Source organism: Topomyia yanbarensis, chromosome 2 (genome assembly GCF_030247195.1).
Source record: "Topomyia yanbarensis strain Yona2022 chromosome 2, ASM3024719v1, whole genome shotgun sequence".
In the NCBI taxonomy this organism is placed as follows: domain Eukaryota; kingdom Metazoa; phylum Arthropoda; class Insecta; order Diptera; family Culicidae; genus Topomyia; species Topomyia yanbarensis.
This window is the reverse complement of record NC_080671.1, coordinates 19,245,461-19,267,894: the sequence shown is the minus strand read 5'-3', so window position 1 is coordinate 19,267,894 and position 22,434 is coordinate 19,245,461. Positions and strand designations below refer to the sequence as shown.

General features: G+C 43.2%; 2 protein-coding genes across 14 annotated transcripts in view; one reads left to right on the top strand and one right to left on the bottom strand.

Annotated features, from left to right (window-relative positions):
- The first annotated feature begins 2,099 nt into the window (after positions 1-2,099).
- LOC131679160 (spermatogenesis-associated protein 20) lies at positions 2,100-7,185 on the top strand. Its single transcript, XM_058959793.1, has 5 exons — positions 2,100-2,635; positions 3,214-4,806; positions 4,869-5,077; positions 5,706-5,915; positions 5,979-7,185. The coding sequence occupies exons 1-5, from the start codon at positions 2,289-2,291 to the stop codon at positions 6,242-6,244; spliced, it is 2,625 nt and encodes an 874-aa protein (XP_058815776.1). The 5' UTR covers positions 2,100-2,288; the 3' UTR covers positions 6,245-7,185.
- An 8,356-nt stretch (positions 7,186-15,541) lies between these two features.
- Positions 15,542-22,434, bottom strand: part of LOC131686237 (AP-1 complex subunit gamma-1) — a 78,673-nt gene continuing 71,780 nt past the window's right edge. For all 13 annotated transcript variants that reach the window (XM_058970494.1, XM_058970485.1, XM_058970484.1 and 10 more), the window contains 2 exons: positions 17,097-17,204; positions 15,542-17,018 (listed from right to left, as the gene is read on the bottom strand). In XM_058970494.1, coding sequence (XP_058826477.1) covers positions 16,911-17,018; positions 17,097-17,204 — 216 coding nt within the window. In that variant the 3' untranslated portion in view covers positions 15,542-16,910. The remainder of the gene's footprint in view (positions 17,019-17,096; positions 17,205-22,434) is intronic.

Here is a 22,434-nt window from a genome sequence, read left to right as displayed (position 1 = left end):
TGAAATCGTTAGAATTCAATGGGGTGCTGGAGCACTGCCAGAATAATTTTATTTCCAGATTAAATTTTACTAAACTTCCCAGTTAAGCTCAGCCGGAATGCTGCCTGGTTCTAATTCGTATTCCGGCTCCGATGAAACAACCGATTCTAGTTAGAATGTTTAAGGGGTACCATAACCGAGGCCTAGGAATCGAAGCGGCGCAAAGCCGCTGAGGATCCGCCGGGCGAGGTGGCCACCAACCCGCCGTCGGAAGCAGGTGAACCTGTGATCCACTCGTTTGCCCGGCTTACTCAAACATAGGGGCTATCCCTAGTTTAAGTCCGACTGAGCGGTAGCGAAGTTGGACAGCACGCGCAAAAGCGATGTGGCGCAGCCACATTGGGTGGTGGGCACAAAATAAAATTGGCAAAGCTAGCAAAATGTAAACACAAATGAACACTACGGACAATTGACATTTCGACGAGTTTTGATTCGAGCCAATAATATGGGCCCTCTCAGGCTGCCTCAGATTTTGCTCTTTGAACGCGTCCTCTGGCTTTCAGACAGGCAGCACGGAATATGCTGAGTCTTTCGTTCCATCAATACGCCAGGCGTCGGCAGATCCTCAGTTTCATTTTCCTTGGCATTGTTACGTCACACGCCCTCGCTAATGTTTCGGCATTCGAAATTGGAGCGAGGATGTCAGCACGAAATGTTTCCACAAAAAGGTCCTGGTCGAAGTCCTTTACTTCCCACTTCCGCTAGCCAGTCCTCACTCTCCGCGTTACAATGCAATTCCACCGAACAATGGTGTAATGGATCGCCTGGTGGTCGCTATGTGAGTACTGCTCACTAACTAGCCAATTCATGTAATCCATCAACAACGCGCTGCTGAATGTTACGTCGATGATAGATTTCCGGCCGTCGTAACGGAATGTGTTGCTGAGATATCCCAAACTATACTTCCCCCGGAGAAAGAGTATAAGTTTTTGTCCAACTCGATACTGCATACCGCGATTCAAGCTCAAATGGAACGAGTACCTGGCGTAAACACCCAAAAACGTTATCCCAACCCGTGGTGGGACAAAGAGTGCTCAGCCGTATACACAGAGAAGGCTACCGCGTATAAAGCCTAGCAGAATGATGGGTTAGCTGCTAGTTATCGACAGTACGCGATATTAGAAACGCGAATGAAAAATTTAATGAAAACCAAGAAACGTAGTCACTGGTGCCGGTTTGTCGACGCGTTAAAAAAGAAAAACGCAGATGAGCACTCTTTGGGTCATGGCCCGATGTATGCGAAACCGAAATAATACTAACGAGAGCGTGGAATATTCAAACAACTGGATATGCGATTTTGCCACAAAAGTTTGTCCGGATTCCGCCCCGGCACAGAAAATTTACAGCGCCGCGTCCCCTCATGATACCGCGAGCAAAATACCTTTTTCTAAGGTTGCACTCTTATCATGTAAAAATAAAGCCCCAGGGCCAGACAGAACATAAATTTCAACCTATTGAAGACGAGACGCTTGTTGACTCTCATGACTGGAGGGAAGTGAAGGTCATCACCATTCAAAAATCTCCGACCACAATTATAGTATCGACCAATCGTAATGCTGTGCAATCTGCGATCCAAACTTTAAACTCGTTTTTCTCAAAATCAATATTTTGTCACTTAGTCCGGTCTGACTTAACACCAACCATTTGTCGTTGATTCCAATGTATTTTGAGATTTGAATTATCAAAATATTAGCCTTGATTCAACAAGAAACAGATTAGAATGTAATAGCTGGCAAATGTGCTTCAAGAAAAGCTGGGTTTAATTTAACAAAACATTAAGTTGAGTTCACAAATATGCCCGCTGCGATTCGACAAAACAAATGGTTGATTGAAAACAATGTTTTTGTTGGTTTCAGATCAAGTAAAAAAATTGTTGTTTCTAGCCTCAACCAGGCTGATATTACAAAATATTTTTCTGCGTGTATATGTTATAACCGTCTCTGTACGGAACTCGTATCTAGACGGTATAACACGGTAAATGCTAACCGAAATGGCAACCCTGCTTCTCTCGTGTCATTTTCCTGTCATTCTTCGCTTTTCTTCCTTCATTCGTCACACGAATGTGTTTGTCAAAATATTTTGCAACAATCAGTCGTGCAATCAACACATTCGGGAAATTTGGCTAATATAGAGAAAACCTGGGAGTAAACCATATAAATAGCAGGTTACGGAAGAATTAACTTTGCAAGTGAAAGTGAGAAAGCAAACAATGCTCCAGGTGTGAAGCGGGGCATAATCAGCGCCCGGCTATGTTCCACGGTGTTGCAGCGAAGGTGAACCATCTAGCAGGATATTTGCGGACTAGTTGCTTCCCGACTGGAGGTGGCATCACCAAATCCTGCCAACGGCGAAACAACTCCGCATACCCGGAAAGCACATCGTATTTCAGTACACGCAATAATTTTGGCGATAACAAGCAAATCACCCAGCATCCCAAATCAGTCGGTCATTGTAATCATCATCATCATCATCAACAACAGCATCGTTATTACTTTTACGGAGGCCGTCATCATCGAAACGCAGAGTCAGTCACGTTCACCGATCAATATCTGCAGCAAGTGAGACAACGAGTGCACCACACCGTCGGACAAGTTCGGTGAGTATTTTCGTGTGCAAAGTGTCCTATGCCGATAGACGTGACAAACCGTTTGTATTATATAAGTAAATAAATGAATTGCAGCATACGCGTAGTAAATAATTACTCTCTATGCTCCTTGTAAACATTGCAGTAGGTGTTGATATACTGATCGGCTGAAACGTACAATACTTTTTTGAAAGGGTTTAATATTTTTTTATAAAGACCCTTCTAGATATGAAGAGTAGTATTTTGAAGTGTTGTGATTGTAAAAAAGCTTGTATTGCAGAGCATTGTTAACCAGGTCATTGAATAAAAAATAGAAGTAAATATCGGCGAAAGATTTGCTATAAAATCTTAAGTCTTAATCTGAAAGTTTTAATCATATTTGTATAAGCAGAAAAATCTGGTTCTCAGCAAGCCTAGAAAATTTTATTCAACATTGACATTCGCTGCTATATTTGGAGCCCAAAAAAAATTTCAGTTATAAAGAGGCTTGGGTAGTCTCTTGATAATTATTTAGAACCAAAATGTTAACATTTATTTTGTACCCCCAGAACCGAGCCGACATTGACGACTAATTTCCATCAACTTTCCAGCACTTTTTGGACCAACAAAATCAACATGGCTTCCGGCACCCCATCCGGTTCATCTGGCCAGTCGAAGCACACCAATCGGTTAATCAATGAGAAATCTCCATATTTGCTGCAGCATGCACACAATCCGGTAGACTGGTATCCGTGGGGCGAGGAAGCGATCGCCCGTGCCAAGGCCGAAAATAAATTAATCTTCCTTTCGGTTGGCTACAGCACATGCCACTGGTGTCACGTGATGGAGAAGGAGTCGTTCGAAAATGAAGAAGTGGCCAAAATCATGAATGAAAACTTCATCAATGTAAAGGTTGATCGCGAGGAACGGCCGGATATCGATAAACTGTACATGACGTTCATACTGCTGATCAACGGTTCCGGTGGTTGGCCAATGTCGGTTTGGCTGACACCAGAGTTGGCCCCGGTCACTGGCGGAACGTACTTTCCGCCAAAAGATCGTTGGGGCATGCCAGGTTTTTCAACTATCTTGCTAAAATTGAAAAACAAGTGGACGACTGATGGTGAGGATCTTGCTTCCACCGGCCGTTCGATCATCGATGCAATACAAAGAAATGTTGAGGAAAAGCACAAGGAGGTACCGGATCGAGTTTTAAGCGCGGAGGATAAATTCAAACAATCGATTGCTATCTACAAAAGGAATTTTGATCCGGTTTGGGGTGGTTCTTTGGGAGCACCAAAATTCCCGGAAGTGTCAAAATTGAATCTCGTTTTTCATTCTCACATTCGGGACCCGTCGAGTAAAATTTTGGGTATCGTTCTAAATACCCTTGACAAAATGGCTGCGGGTGGCATTCACGACCATGTGTTTGGAGGTTTCGCCAGATACTCCGTAGATAAAAAGTGGCATGTGCCACATTTTGAAAAAATGCTCTATGATCAAGGACAGCTATTGATGGCCTATGCGAATGGATATAAAACGACCAAGAAGCAATTATATTTGGATGTGGCTGATTCTATTTTTAACTACATTTGTAAGGATTTGCAGCATCCGGCTGGAGGATTCTACAGTGGCGAAGATGCTGATTCATTACCTAACTGGGAAAGTCATGAAAAGATTGAAGGAGCATTCTACGCTTGGACGTTCGCTGAAATAAGGGATTTACTGAAAAAGAACACGGACAAGTTTGGTGATATCGGAAAGGTCGATCCAGTCGAGGTTTATACCGAACACTACGATATCCAGGAAACGGGTAACGTTGAACCCAGCAGCGATCCACACGGACACTTACTGGGCAAAAATATACCGATCGTGTACGGATCAGTTTGTGAAACTGCGGACAAATGCGAAACGACCCCGGAGGTGGTTCGTGGCATTCTTAAAGTAGGAAACGCGCTTTTACACGAAGTTAGGGACAAACGTCCGCGCCCACATCTTGACACTAAAATCATCTGCGCGTGGAACGGATTGATTCTGTCCGGTTTATCGCAGCTGGCTTGCATCAAAGATGCTCCGAACCGCGAGAACTATCTCAAGGTGGCAACGAAATTGGTGTCATTTATTCGCGAAAATCTTTTCGACACAAAGGCTAGAAAATTGTTGCGATCCTGTTACGGTGATGAAAGTGAGAAGGCCAAACCGTTGTAAGTATTGAATTGTATTCAACATTGTTTTTCAGTTCTGATTGCTGACAATATTTTTGCAGGGAACATCCCATTTACGGATTCATTGACGACTATGCCTTTCTGATCAAAGGACTCATAGATTACTATCGAGCTTCACTGGATAAAAGTGCCCTATGGTGGGGTAAGGAGCTGCAGGACATTCAGGATGAATTATTCTGGGACCATACTAATGGTGCTTATTTCTACTCCGAAGCGAACTCAGCGAATGTAGTTGTACGACTGAAAGAAGGTATGCACTTTTTATGTTATATGCAATGTTCCACCTGCATGCAACCTTTATTTCATCATAAGGAAAAATGTATTAATTAATTTGTGCATAAGAGCACAAGACTTAACATTAAAAAGTTGGATTTGAATGTTTCGTGTTCCACTCTTCAGTAATTGACACCAAGTTAAACGATATATCCAAACTAACATCAAATTGACGCCAGTTAGATACGAAATCCAAACCACTACAGATTGCATACTTGCAGGCGTTTGGTTCTTATGCCAAGAGACAGTTCGTTTCCCTGTACTTGTCAGCGACTCAGAGCTTCTGTACTGGACTAACCGAGACATTACTTGGTACCAGCCAGTTGCTTTAGGTGTTCACACACTTTGTGTGAACTGCTTGGATTTAATGTCTAGCTGGCGTCAGCTAAGTGTTTGTTTGCATATATCATCCAACTGGCAGTAAATTGGTGCCAGTTCCTAACGAGTGGAACACGAAACATTAAAATCCATCTTCTCAATGTTTTACCTGTCTCGGGTTTTTTCCGTATCGATGCCACACAAATTTGCATTTGACATTTTTCATTACAACAGCTTCTTCAATCTAACAAAGACATATTACTTTATCTAACTGCTATCCACTACAGATCACGACGGCGCTGAGCCCTGCGGCAACAGTGTCGCCGTGCACAATCTGCTTATGTTGGGAGACTACTTCGAGAACGAATCTTTCCATGACAAGGCGAAAAAGGTGTTCAACTACTTCTCGAATGTAACCCCATTCGGTTATGTTCTGCCGGAAATGATGTCCGCTATGTTGCTGGATTGCCACGGTCGCGATATGTTGGTGGTTGTGGGTAAGTAAAAAAAATACCAAATAGGTTTGTCGAAAAAAGTTAAATTTCACCATACATCGCCAGGTCCAGACGGTCCGAACACCAACGCTCTGGTCGATGCCGTAAGGGACTTCTACATGCCCGGACTGATTATTGTCCGGTTGAATCCGGTTACACCGGAGCAACATTTGGCAGGGAAAACGTGCAAGAGCTTCCGGATGCTGCAGGACACTCCGACAGCTTACCTCTGTCATAATAAGGTCTGCCAAATGCCGGTTACAGCGCCAGAGCGATTGACTGAGGATTTATTGCCGAAGCACATATTTGACTATACCGAGTATGAGAATTGATTTTTCGAGGCCTAAAGTTCTTCGTACGCTTGATAGGTAATGCATGTTATGTTACTAGCTAGGCTACTGAAAAGAGGAACTGGCGGCCCCGGATCGGAACACTGTTGTTGGATTTGTTACGGAATTAGATTCATACGAATGTTACGCTGTTATATTTTATTCGTCTTACAGTAGAACATCGAATGTTTGTCTTTGCAAGTGTTTAGCCATCAGTTATTATTTCCAAACTTACTTGGAATGCAGAAAATAAAAGCAAACGTAATTACTCAAATATTCTAAATCATCAAAAACTAGCACACCGAATCGAACGAATATCATTAATAGTAAACATACCAATTTTAATCAAATATTTCTATGTTCATCAAATTTTGAACGTTTTAGTGGATATTCTGCCATACTTGCTTGTCCATCCCAATAAAAAAAATATTTTACTTGCATTGTTTGCATACAAATTCCTTTATGGGTGGAATTTTTAAATTTTAACTTCATTCTTTCTAGAACTACATCAGAAATTATTTGGGATTGACATGCAAGTGTGTACAGTGTATCATGACCGTACTGTTAAACGAGTAGTTACACATAAAAGGCGAAAGGAAGTGGATTTGCTAGCTTGATAGAAACGCGGACAGATGAAGAGAAAACTCTAGTTGGACTAAGTAAACATGTGATCTAGTGGTTAAAGGAAACAAGCGAATCTAGTGCCAATTTTTGGATTGAAAAACGCCAGTGCGAAATAAATTTAGAAAATTCGAATAAAGGAAATGCTGAAACAAAATGGAAAAGAATAAAGAAATTTGTTAAACAAAACTATTGAGCATGAGATGCATTAGATATTGATAGTAACATTGCTACCCCATTTTACTAACGTTTTAAGTCTGCAAATACAATTCACTACAGCTAATCAAAAATTGGATCAACAATAAAGTGAGTAGTAACCTTAAGGGTTTCGTTTTATTTCAATACTCGAAGTTCATTTATCGACCACCAGAGAACCGCTCGGTTTGATGATGTTTCACTAGTTTGGGGAAGCTCCTCCAGTGAGTAATCCAGACTTATCTACTGAGTTCAAACAAGATAACTATATACTCCATTCATACGATGACTTTCGGAACGATGAGTCGATCTTTCCAGTCCATGCAGTGTGACTATAAAGAATAGTATTAATCCGTTTTCAAGGTTATCTTGTGCGTTTTACGCCTCTTCAAGTTTAGGCATCTCTCTTACCAACGTGCGCTGGACCCTAGGCCCGTGCAAAAATGACTCCTCCTGATAAAGGCTTGCCTCAAGGTAAAGTCAAAATAAAATAAATTCTACTCATGCTCTCCCACTGAACCCTCGTGATTTTTTTTCCGGGCCAAAGACAAAAATGTTTGAATCTATTGCATTTGAGTTCCGACTTCGTGTGGTGGTAAATAGTTTAAAGCAGGCAAATTATATTGCTGGCTGTGGGCCTTTTACGAAGGAATACTGAGTATATGTTTCAGTTAAACTGGTTGAAGTTGACAGCGTGACAACCGATTCGAGCCGGAATTACGAGGATCTACTGACAAACATGTTTGGCCGTTTCAAAGACCCCATGCCACAGGCAGTGCAAATACTGGAGTGCAAACATTTCCATTCAGTATCAGTCGCAGCTGACGAGAAGAGAACATACGTCAACTCAGATTCTTATCGAGTGAACTGCGCAGGTTCTGATCTACCTAGCTCCCTTGACAAGGTTCGTCTACCTGGGGCCTTATTCTCACAGTCACAGTCTTCTAGTCGCTAGGTGACGTGACTGTGAGAATAGGGCCCCTGTTCGCCTTTTTGTGCCGCAGATCATGAACTGCACTAATTGCAAACAACTGGGGCACACAGACTCCCCTTGTAGCAATATTGTCTCAACTATGGAGGACATCTCCAGACATGGGAGGGGGAACAACTTCTGCTGCGCCTAGAAGCAATAGAAAAAGGAGGAACTATTGATCTTCTAAGCTTCGTTGTAAAGATCAACAGATGTCCTTTAAAGTTTCTCAAAAAATAGCTACTCTCAGAGACCTGAGCTCATAAAAGGAGTTAGCCACCGACGGCTTTGCGATATTGCGAAACTCCTCCCCGCACCGAGGTTAGTTGTATAGAATATTTTAACTCCCACGGTACTGCATGGGGTTGCCTTCATGACGATAATCGATCTACCATACTCCATGGGCTCTGCGACAACTTCAATAGCGCCATTGTCGCGGATTCCGGCTCACACAGCGTGCCCGAGCGCGTCAGACTTGTCCCGCTTTAGGCATCGCTGCGGTTAGATTGCATCCCTGAATCCTACGGTAGCGATCATCTGCCAATCGTAATTGCTATTGCTAACGGTTCAGGGCCACCAAATACAATCAATTCTTCGTATGACCTCACACGAAATATTGATTGGAAGGTATCCGGTAAAATCGAGTCCGTACAAGAGCTTCCTCCGGAGCAAGAGCTGGTTAGCTAGATTCTCGACACCTCGATTCAAGCTCAACTCTCGCGGACGTTCTCCCAACCCATGGTATGAGAGTTCTCAGACGTGTACGCGGAAAAGACTGCCGCGTATAAGATTTTTCGGGGCGACGGATTTTCCACTAGCTATCGACACAACGTGACTTTAGAAACGCGAATGAAGAGATTGATGAAAGCCAAGAAATGAAGTTACTGGCGCCGGTTCGTTGACGGATTAACGCGAGAAATGTCGAGCAGCACTCTTTGGGGTACGGCCCGGCGTATGCAAAACCGAAACAGTACTAACGAGAGCGTGGAATACTCAAATCTTACTTGCTCTCTTATCAAGTTACAATAAAGTTTCAGGGTCAGACAATATCGTCCACAAAACCAAGGAGCATATGCCACCTTGTGATTATAGTTCCGTTCCTTTGCACGCCAGCTCTCCTGATAGCTCCTTCAAGAGCATTATTGAGCAGCAAATTTGAAAGTGCATCGCCTTACTTCAGTCCATCTAAGGCACAAATGAGGTTGAGATTTCACCTGCAATCCGAATACTTGATTTTGAACCATCCAACGTCGTCGCATCAGTCTAAACAGTTGCGCCGGAAAACCATGTTCTGACATAATCTGCTACAGATCATTTCTTTTCACTAAGTTGTACGCCGCCTTAAAACCAATGAACAGATAGTGGGTCTGCAAGTTGAACACCCGGAATTTATCTAGGATCATCCACAGGCTGAACATCTGTCATTGATCGGCCCTCGCGAAAACCAGCCTGGTATTCGCCGACAAAGGACTCCTCAAGCGGTCTCAGTTTGCTAAACAGGATATGCGACAGTATTTTGTAAGCCGAGTTCAGGAGAGACATCCCTCTGTAGCTAGCGCACTCCAGTCGGTCCCCTTTCTTGTAGATGGGGCAAATGAGTCCACACAGCCAACTAGCAGACAATTCTTCGTCCGCCCATTTTCTTAGAATAATGCGGTGGATTATATGGTGCAGCTGCTCACTACCCTTTTCTTTTCGCGGTGGATTCTTTTTTCGGAGCCGGGTCGTTTTGCCGTAAATCCAGTTCGTTTTTTGCTCTACTCTTGCCATTCGTGGTGTTTAGGGTATTCCGGTAGACTACCTTACCTCACCGGGGTCGCACTTCCATACATCGTGGTATGGCTTCCACCTTTGGTGTAGCTGGCACGATGCAGCGTTTCTTATTCAGCCACTAGAAGCTGGTGAAATGCAGATAACACTACTTCGGGTGGTCCTCCTGCTCTGACCGTAAGGGTGGTAAGGGGGATCTCGCGAATTCCTCGTGAATTTCTAGGCGATTTTTTTTGTTTACGAATCCTCATCTCCCGTTGTGCGTCCGAGGACGCTTAGTGCTCGCCGGAGGGCCACCAGGGCGATTGTCTACCGGAATGGGAGTACGTCAGCCTTGACACTTTCGGTTAGTCTACTAGGAAGCAGTTTGGATGTGGTCCGGATGGACCGGTGGTACAGTAGGGCAGTGATGCGGTTTATTCCTTCGAAGGTTTGCCCGGGGACTTCGATGCCATAGTGCCATGTTGCGGTTGCATTTTGGGTGCCGGGAGCATATTGTTTGCACTAGCCTTTTACGGTGGCGTTGCTCAAGAGTCACGGTTAGCCGTCTGTTGATCATACGTTCAAAGGTCTTTCCGATGCAGAGGAGTATGCTGATGGACCGAATATCTTTGGCTATTCGAGTCCCCTGATACCTTTTGGGGATCGGAACGAACAAGTCCGTTTGCCACAAGTCCAGGAGAGGCCCGACCCAGATTCGGTTGTAGCATTTAAGAAGCTCTCTTTCCCAACAGAGAGATTCCTTAAAAGTGTGTGTCCATTCGATTTCATCGTATCAAGACAAATACAGTACATCGGTTTTCGAGATTTATATGAAATTCAATACGTACACTATAAAGAATATAGATTACGGTTTCTCAATATGTTAATATTATTATTTTTTATTTTTTCCCTTTTTTATTTCGACTATGTTAGTCACATTTTCTTTTTTACGTTTTAACGACATTCAATTAGCTAGAGATTACTGGGTAGGGAAAGTTATGAAACTTAGAGCCATAGTACTCAAGTGAGAGCAAGGATGTGAAGTAAACAGATCGGAAAACTAGAAGTGGCAGGGTCATTAGAACAGGCTTAATATCGTGCGGGCTTAATTTTTGCCTTCTGATAATGAGGGTCGAGCTTAGGCAGAATAACTACGAATCACTCGAGTTCACTATCATGTGTCCTTGATAAAGGTAGACGTATCTATCTTTACCGTGACAACCGGCAAAAATTAAGCCACGCAAGATCACCACTGAAAACCTGTCTACGATTAGCATCAATCTGAATGATGATTGCTGCTGTTCATCTCTGTATGCCTTTTGAATGCCGGGATAGATTTTTATTAGACTATTGTCACTGTTCTCACAGTCGTGGCGGGTTTGCTACATTGTGTAAGGCAGTGGCTGTGTCTACAGCGGCTACCCACCGCTGCCGATGGAATCCCATCAGTTTCTTTTTCTTTTTTCCCTTTTTTATTTCGACTATGTTAGTCACATTTTCTTTTTTACGTTTTTACGCTGTAGACACAGCCACTGCCTTACACAATGTAGCAAACCCGCCACGACTGTGAGAACAGTGACAATAGTCTAATAAAAATCTATCCCGGCATTCAAAAGGCATACAGAGATGAACAGCAGCAATCATCATTCAGATTGATGCTAATCGTCGACAGGTTTTCAGTGGTGATCTTGCGTGGCTTAATTTTTGCCGGTTGTCACGGTAAAGATAGATACGTCTACCTTTATCAAGGACACATGATAGTGAACTCGAGTGATTCGTAGTTATTCTGCCTAAGCTCGACCCTCATTATCAGAAGGCAAAAATTAAGCCCGCACGATATTAAGCCTGTTCTAATGACCCTGCCACTTCTAGTTTTCCGATCTGTTTACTTCACATCCTTGCTCTCACTTGAGTACTATGGCTCTAAGTTTCATAACTTTCCCTACCCAGTAATCTCTAGCTAATTGAATGTCGTTAAAACGTAATAAAAAAAATTATTTTTTATCTATTCGCTTATTTCCTACTGCGTGTACCCGACATTGTCGATCCTGGCGACTTTTACTCGCCCCTGGCCTGGGTGAACTCTTGTCCGGAAAAGGATTGATTCCACTCGGGCGACGAGGGTAACAGGGGCGGCCCGACCTGGAGCTCGAGTGGGAGTTAAGCGATCGCAGAAGTACCGTCCCAACTCGTCGGTGTCGCAGGGCTCCAAGGTTGTGACACCTCCAGTGAGAATCCGTTGTTTCGTGTTTTTCCGCGAAGTGCTGGAACTCATCGCCAAATTTATTCTGTGAGCGATTCGGGGTGAATTCCGTCCACGAATAGATTCCGGCTTGCTGATATGGCCTCGGCGACAGATTTCCGTGCGTCGTTTTGGAATTGACCGGGTGACCCAGAGCTGGTTGTCGACCTACGCCCGGGAGTAGCTCATCCGGCGTTTACACCTTTTGTGGATCAAAGCTCTCCATGAACGCTTCGTCGAAGTTGGTCGTCGGCGGGAGGTGGCCGGGGAGAGGTGGAAGGGGCTGAGTTATGTGTAACTAGGATGGGGTGGTGGTCACTGCTGCAGCAGTCCGGAAGTGCGGATAAGAGATAGGCAGCCACCCGGTAGCGTGTGAATGAAGAGATATTTCTGAGCTACTCTTGACGGCTTTTAGTATTTTATTATCGCGGCAACTGGGTCGACGTGTCAAGTCGACTTCCTTCCCCGGGAATTCCGGCTCTGGTTAGTTTGAAACATGTTTGGCGGTGTGGGTTGGGTACTGGATCGGGAGTCGGTATGGATGCGTGTATCTGTGCTTCGTTCCTCTGTTGCGCACTTGCTGTGTAGTGTCGTCCCTGGGGTTGCCCGACGGAAGGGTCCCAAGAGTAGGCAGGTGAGCCGATGTTGTTGGGTGTCCAAGCTCTGGGTGAGCGGTGAGGTGAGTTGCCTGGAATGGGTTTGGAGCCGTACGACTAATCATGGTAAGTGGTTGATATGGTTGGACTTACCCGGGCCTCCTGCGCCAACAGCCTTTGAGGGCTCATCGGCGGTGGTCGGTATATCCGCGGTCAGCGTATGTGCAGGAGAGGTTGTTACTGCAGAATGGATTGGGTCTTTTGTCGTTGTTGGATGGACTAGCAAACTGTCCTTCCAGTGACCGCTGGGGCGTGGCAAGGGATCCGCGTTGGGTGGCTGGCCGGGACTTCTGTTTCACATTGTGATTATGTTTATATTACTAGTAATCTTCCAGCGAGAGGTGTACGGAGAAAAATGCAGACAAAATGGCAACCTTCAATTCCACTAGTAAAATCTAGCAGTGATTCCGAAAAAAAGTAAATTGACTAGAATAGATCAATTATCGGAGTTACGCTGGCTCACGATGGCATCTCCACACATCTCTCCCTGGAGCATAACTGGGTATTATGTGTTGTGGGTGCGATGTTGTATCGCCTCCCGGACCTGGTAGTCGGTCGTACATCGGTGCTGGTTTTCCCTAGTAGGAGGTTTGGGGCACTGAGCTGTTCTCTGCCGTTATAAGCATAACTGTCCCATGTGCTATGGGATTCCCTATACTCACGGGGCAATTATGCGTAGAGCATAATGTATGATTGGTGGGTAAACTGACCTGGAGAGTGGCTGAGCCCCCTGCAACGGCAGCCAACGAAAGCTCGTCAATAATGTCCGGTACATTGGCGGATAGGGTCGGTGCAGGAGAGTTTTCTTTCTGAACATTCGGGTATCGGTTTTGGTACGGTCTGGTATTGTTGTTGTTGCTGGGAAACAGACAAGATAGGTTCCCGCCAAGAGACAGCGTTACGTTACGTCTAGGTTGTCATTTGGTGTTCGTCTAGGTCGACCGGCTACGAAGTGCCAATACTAGCTGGCAGCTGAGCTGGGCTAGGCCCCTATATACGTTGCTGTCGTCATCCGGGTGGAGGTAGGTCGGGAGATCCCGGTTCGCCAATTGGTGGGCTACACCAGGCTGATACCAATGATGGAGTTGGGGCGGGGCTTATCGGTGAAATCGGTTTTTCCGTTGTTGTTGATTTAGTAGTGTTTTGTGGGTTCAGTGATGTATGTGCTAGGGTCGGCCGGGGTGTCCGCCATGTTGGTACTCGTGGGTGTTCTCTGAGGGGGGACCACCAATTAACATCAACGGCCGCTAGGGGCTCGTCGGTGGAACCCTATACATATACGGACAGGGTTTGTGTGAGTGGGCTTGGTGATGCTTTGCTTTGCTTTATGTGATATCTATCTCGCTCTTCTGACTGGTTGTTTTTGTAGTGCGATGTGGTTTGGGCCTTGTGAACAATTTTCCCTTCCTTCTTGTGGGGTTGGGTGCATGGTCAAAGTTGAGTTTTTTAATCGAGCTCCTGCACTTGTTGGAATACTTTTCCTCGCGATCTTTCTTCGTTTTGTTCTGCTTGGCCGGCCATGTTCGACCAGTGGCTTAGTCGGGACAGCTGAGGTGCTCAGGTCTCCGGTTGTGGTTGGTTTTGTGGTTGCTGATTTGTTTGGGGATTTTTCCTGTGCAGAGGTAGGTAATGCGCTAGTGTTTGGTCCAGCGGGTAGGTTTTACCGTTGCAGTTCGCTATCGACTTCTTCGAAAAAGGCTCCACGAAGTAGTACCATCTCGTTTCGGAGGTCTTGGTTTTGGATCTTTTCCTCCAAGAGTTGCTCTATGAGCTTAGCTATGACGGCGTATTTTAGATAGGGTTTCTTCGGAACTTGGTTATTCAGCTGGGCGATTTCGTCTCGTAGCAGCTTGATGGTCCGGTCCTGGGTGTCGTTTTGTTGGTTCAATCGTTCATCCACCGTATGTCTGCGTTAGTTCTCTGAGGCTGACAAGGGCTCGTGCTTCGGGGAAGGTGAGTCCCTAGTCACTTTTCATTCGCACGATCTCTTTTTGTTTTGCGAAAATTGGGCAGTTCCGGTCTCTGGCGAAGTGATTTACCTGGCACTTTGTGCATATACTTGGGGTTTTGCACAGAATTTCTCGGGCCACTTTGTTTGTTCTTAACCATTCGCTTTTAGCACGAAAACCACGTGGCATATGGAATCGTAGGCCTTTGTACGAGGGTAGACACTACACCGGGGGCCCTTTGGTAACCTTATTTGCACTATGGGTTACACCCACCGGAAAATTTGTGCGACGGCAGTCGAGAAACAATTGGTAACAATTGGCAGAAAATTTCCTTCTAGTCACTAGGTGACGTGACTCGGTCCAATCCCGGGACAATAGCCCGCACAAATGATCACTCAATTGCCGAAAGAACAATCGCACCGAGATAGTATCGACGTCCAAAGACAATCTCTACCGAGTGGCACGGTCCGATATTGGATGATAGCCTGAGCAGAGAGAATTGCTTTTTAAACCGGAGCTGTTCTCTACCGGCGTAGAAAGTGAATCCGTTGGTGTAGAATGAGATGCTCCCAATTGAATCCAGCGCACAGGATTGCTGTTCTCCAGTGCTACATCATCGAACCTCGTAAGGTAACAGGATAAATGTTACGCATAGAGTTGCAGTGTGGTTTATGGTAAACATTGTTATGTTGATTCTATCAAACGCTCTGGACATTAATATATCTTATGTGAACAAATTGTATTATCCGGAAGAAAATCCTATCGCAAGGATAAAGCAAGTATCATTTAAGAAATCAATAAAGTTTGAGTGAAATATGGGCGCACATTTTAAAAAACGGTATATAGACAGCAAAGGTACGGGAATTTCGGTTGTTTCAATTAATCTTCCTTAGAAGTCCGAATAAGTAAACACAATTTCAAAATCCATCATATACAATCGAGCATTTATTTTACACATATTTATAGCTGTTATAACGTTTATCGGGGTTTATTCGTTACTCGTGCAAGGATATCCCTCTCATCTCGGAGGGTACGAACAGAACCCATTGATATTGTTCTGTCACAATCTGTCATGCTCTTTCTGTTAGTTCGCCTAGGTCTTATAGTTTACTTCCCTAAATCATAGCGAGCTACCTATAGCATTATTCGCTAGGTTCTTTATAACAATGTATTCGTCTACTTGTTTATCGGTAGTAAATTTGTCACTTCCGTTGCTTATTTCCTTTTCGTTTAATTTAGCTCATGGTATAAAAATACTGCTTCGTCTATATAAATCAAAAAGCATCGCGCGCACTTATAGAACAAGCCAAAACAAACGCGGTTGTTGACCCCATCTAAGCCGTAGCTTCAGACAAGCACAGCTAGTAAGTAGATATTGTCTTTTCATGCCGAGAAAACTAGAGTAAATGAAAATCACTTTAAGTTGTTCGAAAAAGCTCACGCTCACCAATTGTATCAGCAACAAATAGACAGCACACAAAGAAAGAAAATTCTATGAACTTCCCTCACCGATAACGCTTGCTTCACCCACGGCACTCCCCCACATGCTTAAATGGGCTTCTTGGACGGAAAACAGTACACTTGCTTTATCAGAACGTAACACCATCGCTTTCAGAACGCAACGATGTCAACCTAAAATGAACTGTTGGTTGGAAACTTATCATGTTTCAAGAGTTTTTTTTTTTGAAAACCACATCGCTTGTAAAGGTTTGTGTGTCGTATTTTGAGCTCACTTTTCCCCTAAATTGCCATTCCTTATACTCTGTTCGACACAGAGTGTCCTAAGATTATATTTTTTCAGTTACTTACACGGCTCAATTACAATATAATATCGCATCTGTCCTATTTTAGTAATATTTACAACTATTCGCGTGCACTCGTAAAATGCTTCATGCATGCGATTCCATGCCAACGAGTGGTCAATGTATTTATAATATCACTAGCAGATAGCAGAATCAAATTATTTCTGCTAGATTATTAGTAGCTTGGGTAGATTTATTAACAGGATGTGTTAGTTAGCTAGTTTTGGGAGTTGATTTATTTTTAAAAAACAATAGTTTATTATAAGTAGGTGTGTTAGTTTAGGAAGGGAGGTCGTAATTAAAAATTGTATCTAGGTAATTTCAAAAGAAATGTAAACTTACGCAAAAATAAAACCAAACACAAAAAACAAACACTACTACTCCGAGCAACATCAAAGACGCATTCCGTTATTTGTTCAATCCATTACACTGTTGTAGCCGAACTAAAACTTAACCGTAATGTTTACGTTCCAATTCGGACCTCATTCAAGCGGTGTTTGTTCTTCGGGAAAGCCGGAAACCTCGGTTTGCTCCAGCACCGGACTTCCATCACATTGGTACGATATCCGCAGTCGCATTCGAAGGGTGGCCTGAAAGCAGCGGGACGGTGGATTGTCGTGCTTTGTAGTGCTACTACATCTGTCATGTGACCAACATGGAGAACTTACCTTAGCAGTGCTGGAGATTCGCATTTCCTGCGTAATTGTGCCACCGGGAGGTAGCGTGGACCCGGATGGTGATAGCATCTGCAGCGAAAAGCTTCGGGGAACGGCGGCCTGGAATTGCATAAACAAAAGTGTAAGTGAACGTGGGGAAGCGATGAGTTTAAATACTATTGCAAGCGCTAGCGTGAAGTCGTATTCTAAGAGTGACTAGCTTGAGCCTCGCCAGAGTCCCGACAAAGAAACGTTGCATCTGTATAAATATAGGCAATTGTGTTATTGTGTAAACGCTGGAATCTGTTCAACAAAATAAAAGAAAAGTGGCATCCGATCATAACTCGTAGTGGTCGATTGCAATGCTGAAGAGGGTGAATGTTTTGACTTTTTTTAAATGAGTGCAGGCAACATAAGCCGGCTTCCTGGCTCGGCTAGCTGCCAAAAATGACAGCGAACGCGCTTTAAGCAACGTTCACATCGCTACGAGCCAATGTTGTTAACTCGACCTGAAACTTATCGAATGCAACAAACTTCATTTTGATGTGCTTAATACTACGTTTACACTACGACTTAAAACGTGTTTTAACGCTATCTTGATGACATTTTTCTTGTTGCTAATTATTATAACGTGTTTTAACTCCGTAGTGTGAACATAGTATAACTGGTACTCAGGTGATAAAGACGTTTTGATTTTGTGGAGAAGGAGCGATGCAAGAGAAAGCGTGATGTGAACAGACCTTGAAGTTGTGGTGACCACCCAGTACTACAACCCTGTCTGAACAGCTGGCTGGTTCAGCGTACAGAGATAAAGTATTGAATAGACAGTTTTATATCGCCCATCGTACTGTATACATCTTGCAGTTTTAATCCAAGGATATCACTTTCCCTCACGATAATACCGATATATCAGTGGCGACGAAGATTAAATCGCAGTTTTTCGCGTGAAAAGTTGTTTTCGGCAGAGTTTTTATTCCTGGAGTTAAGTTTTCTAGAGGTGCCGAAAGTGTGTTTGGAGGTTTCCCGGCGTTTTGTTAGCTGGAAGTGAGTGCAGTTCCTAAGAACATATTAGAAGGAAAAGTGTAACCCCGCCAAGTGTTTTCAACGGCTACATTTTGTTTTGTTCCGTTGCTGGTGGTGTGGAAGTGTCTAAGCGGAAAATTACGGTGCTTTCCCCTGGTTTTTCTGGCAGATATCAACGTTTGGATCCTTGTGAAGGAAGAAAGTTTTCTGCGAATCCCGCGCAAGAGATTTTTCGTCTGGTTTGTTTTGCCGTAGGTTTGGTAAACGATCACGTAAGTTTTTGCACATTTTGTTTTCAGAACTAATGTTTAAGTGCATGTTTAAGTGTAATTTAAAGGCATTTTTCTTGTTTAGCACACAAAAGAAATTGCGCTTCATTTTGTTTTAACAGTGATTTTGTCTACCAGAAAACCTTTTTTGTTCTGGTTTTGTTTTACGTACTACTACCAGTATACGTGCAGCACCCGAATTTGCTTGCAACATACGTTAGTTGCGCAACGACAAAAATTCTTTCGTTAGCGACCGTGGTTCACCGTTTGGTTCTGCAATATTTACTTATGCTTGTTGCTGCTCATACCGTTCCCGCACAAAACGGACTTGTACTTGTAGAGTTTATTGTTTATCGCGTGTTTATTCTGCAGAACAACTTGTTTGTTTGGGTAGTAGTCGAATTTAGTTTGTTTTGATTCGATCTTCCCGCATGCACTGTAAAAAAAATATTTGTTTTGTGCATTTAAAAGAAAAATTAAACTATTTTTTATATTTGTTTCTTTTCCACTATTTTGTTTATATCTCACTATGTCAAGTATGCCGTTGGTGAATCAAATTGAACCGTTCATTCCCGGAACGATTCCTTTTGCGCAGTTTCTGGAGCAACTGGATTGGGTGTTTGCGCATCATAAAGTGAGGAAGATAAAAAAGTGTCGTTTTTGGCTACTTGCAGTAGAGAAGTGTACAGTGAGCTAAAGCTTCTTTTTCCCGGAAGGGATTTAAAGACCGTGTCTTTCAAGGAAATTACGGGCGCTCTCAGGAAGCGGTATGATAAAACGGAAAGTGATTTGATTCAACGTTGCAAGTTTTACCAACGTGTCCAAGGTCCGAGTGAGAGCGCGGAAGATTTTATACTCGCTATCAAGCTCCAGGCAGAGATGTGTCATTTCGGAGAGTTTAAGGACATGGCGATTCGCGATAAATTGGTTTGCGGTATTAGCGACAAGGACTTGCAGCAGCGTTTATTCGATGAAGAGGATTTAACGCTGGCTAAAGCGGAGAAACTCATCGTAAACAGAGAATTAGCAGGAGCGAGAGCTAAACTGATCTCTGGCGATTCCAATCGTGTAAGCGTTTTGAACAGACTAGGAAGGCGTGATAGCTTCGAAGTTTCCCGAGATCGCTCACGGGGAAGAAGTCGAGAGCCGGCCAGAAAGAGAAGCAGAAGCCGTTCTGATTCATTTGATCGCAGGAATCGTTCTTCACCCAGGACAAAGACTTTGTTTTGCAACTTCTGTCGTAGAAAAGGTCACACGCGTCGTTTTTGTTATGACTTGAAGAACAAGAGTAAGACGGTAAAGTTTGTCGATTCTCCTGCAGAAAAGCCCAAGATGACTGAGTATCAGAAAAGTTTGAGACGTCGTTTAAACAGATCTGTTTCGGATGACGAGATGGATTGTATGCTAATCTCATCGATCAACAGAATTAACGAACCATGTTTTCGCAACGTTTATGTTGACAGTTTGAGGTTGAAAATGAAAGTTGATTGTGGCGCTGCAGTTTCCGTAATCAGTTTGGAGATGTACGAGGGAGATTTCGGTCATATTCCGCTACAAAGATGCGACAAGAAGTTAGCAGTGATCAATGGAAGCCGTTTGAAGGTTGAAGGACAGATTGAGGTTAAGATCGAGCTGAATGGACGCACAAAGACTGTTGACCTGATTGTTTTGCGAAATGGCAGTGGTTTCACTCCATTACTGGGACGAGATTGGTTGGATGTGTTTGTTCCAGATTGGAGGAAGGCTTTCGGAAACAATATTAATCTACTGTCGGTTTCACCAGATCAGATTGCAGAGATACAAAGTAAGTTTGCCAATGTTTTTGATAAGTCTTTATCAACGCCAATAAAGGGGTTTGAGGCTGATCTAGTTCTAAAAGATCATACGCCGATATTTAAACGTGCTTATGACGTTCCTTTCAGGTTAAAGGACAAAGTTTTGGAACATTTAGATAGTTTAGAAAAAGATGGCGTCATAACGCGAATAGATGCAAGTGAATGGGCATCTCCGGTAATAGTTGTGGTGAAAAAGACGGTGGTATTAGGATGGTCATTGATTGTAAAGTTTCCATCAATAAAGTTTTGATTCCCGATACTTACCCTCTCCCACTAACACAAGATTTGTTTGCCTCATTGGCTGGTGCCAAAGTTTTTTGTTCTTTAGATCTGGCCGGTGCGTACACACAATTATTATTGTCAAGACGATCAAGAAAAATAATGGTGATTAATACAATCAAAGGTTTGTTTACTTATAATCGTTTGCCACAAGGTGCTTCTTCTAGTGCAGCTATATTTCAACGGATCATGGATCAAGTTTTGAAAGGTATCGATGGAGTTTGCTGTTATTTAGATGATATTTTAATAGCAGGCAAGGACAAAGCCGACTGTGAACGAAAGCTTAATTTGGTTTTGGAGCGTTTGTTTAAAGTCAACATTAAGTTAATTTGCAAAAATGCAAGTGGTTTGTTTCAAGTTTGCCATTTCTGGGTCATGTTTTGAGTGACAGAGGTTTGTTACCATCTCCGGAAAAGGTCGAGACAATTCGGAAAGCCAAGGTTCCAAATAACGTTTCTGAACTGAAGGCATTTTTGGGTTTAGTTAACTACTACGGTAAATTTCTACCCAATCTGTCCGCCCGCCTTTACTGTTTGTATCATCTACTCAGAAAAGATGTCAAGTTTGTCTGGAGCTCTGAATGTAGCAGAGTTTTTCAAGACTGTAAGCAAGCTTTGTTGAGCCCGAAGCTTTTAGAGTTTTATGATCCTAGTATGCCCGTTGTCGTTATAACGGATGCTAGCAGCTATGGCTTAGGAGGAGTAATCGCACACCAAATCAAAGGAGAAGAGAGGCCAATAAGCTTTACCTCTTTCAGTTTAACGAATGTCCAAAAATCCTACCCAATTTTGCACTTGGAAGCTTTAGCAGTTGTGAGCACCATTAAAAAGTTTCACAAATTTCTGTTTGGCAAGAAGTTTACTGTGTATACTGACCACAAGCCTTTGATTGGTATTTTTGGCAAAGAAGGCAAGAATACGTTGTTTGTGACACGTCTGCAGCGATATATACTTGAACTAAATATCTATGATTTTGACATTGTTTACAGACCGTCAACAAAAATGGGCAATGCAGATTTTTGCTCACGATTTCCTCTGCCTGAAAATGTACCAGCTTCTTTACAAAGAGAATTCATCATAAGTATAAATGTTTCCGATGACTTCCCGGTGGATCATGTTTTGATTGCAAATGAAGTAAAAAAAAGACAAGTTTTTGCAACAGATAGTTTATTACATGAAACATGGTTGGCCACAGAAGATGGATCGTAAGTTGTTAGATGTTTACGCACAACACCAGGATTTGGAAGTAATAGAAGGGTGTTTGTTGTATCAGGGTCGTGTCGTTATACCTGCAAGTTTACAAAAGCAGATCCTGAAGCTCTTACACAAAAACCATTCCGTAATAACTAAGATCAAGCAGATGGCAAGAAAGACAGTTTATTGGTATGGCATGAATAGTGACATAGAGAATTTTGTCAAATCATGCAGTGTGTGTTGCCAAATGAATGCTGTTTCTAAGCCAGTTCCTCACTCTAACTGGATTCCTACAACAAAACCGTTTAATCGCATTCATGCGGATTTTTTTTATTTCGACAAAAAAACCTTCCTGGTGATTGTTGACAGTTTTTCAAAATGGCTTGAAGTAGAGTATATGAAATTTGGCACTGAAGCCACGAGGGTAAAGTCAAAGTTTATCAGCGTTTTTGCGAGGTTTGGGTTACCGGACGTAATTGTTACGGACGGTGGGCCTCCATTTAATTCTAAAGAATTAATTGATTTCTTTCAGAAGCACAGCATACAAGTGATGAAAAGTCCACCGTATAACCCATCAAGTAATGGACAAGCTGAGCGTATGGTAAGGTTGGTGAAAGAAGGTTTGAAGAAATTTTTGTTGGATCCGGAAATGGCAGGATCGAGTACGGAAGACTTAGTTTCGTACTTTTTGTTTAGTTACAGGAACACATGTTTGGAAGATGGTTCGTTTCCTTCCAATAGGCTGTTTAGT

What these genes read in the sequence shown, in the direction of transcription:
- LOC131679160 (XM_058959793.1), top strand. Translation starts at nt 2,289, where the DNA reads ATGTTCCACGGTGTTGCAGCGAAGGTGAACCATCTAGCAGGATATTTG. An exon ending in CACACCGTCGGACAAGTTCG is followed by an intron (nt 2,636 to 3,213) that starts GTGAGTATTTTC and finishes TCAACTTTCCAG; the next exon opens with CACTTTTTGGACCAACAAAA. An exon ending in AGTGAGAAGGCCAAACCGTT is followed by an intron (nt 4,807 to 4,868) that starts GTAAGTATTGAA and finishes ATATTTTTGCAG; the next exon opens with GGAACATCCCATTTACGGAT.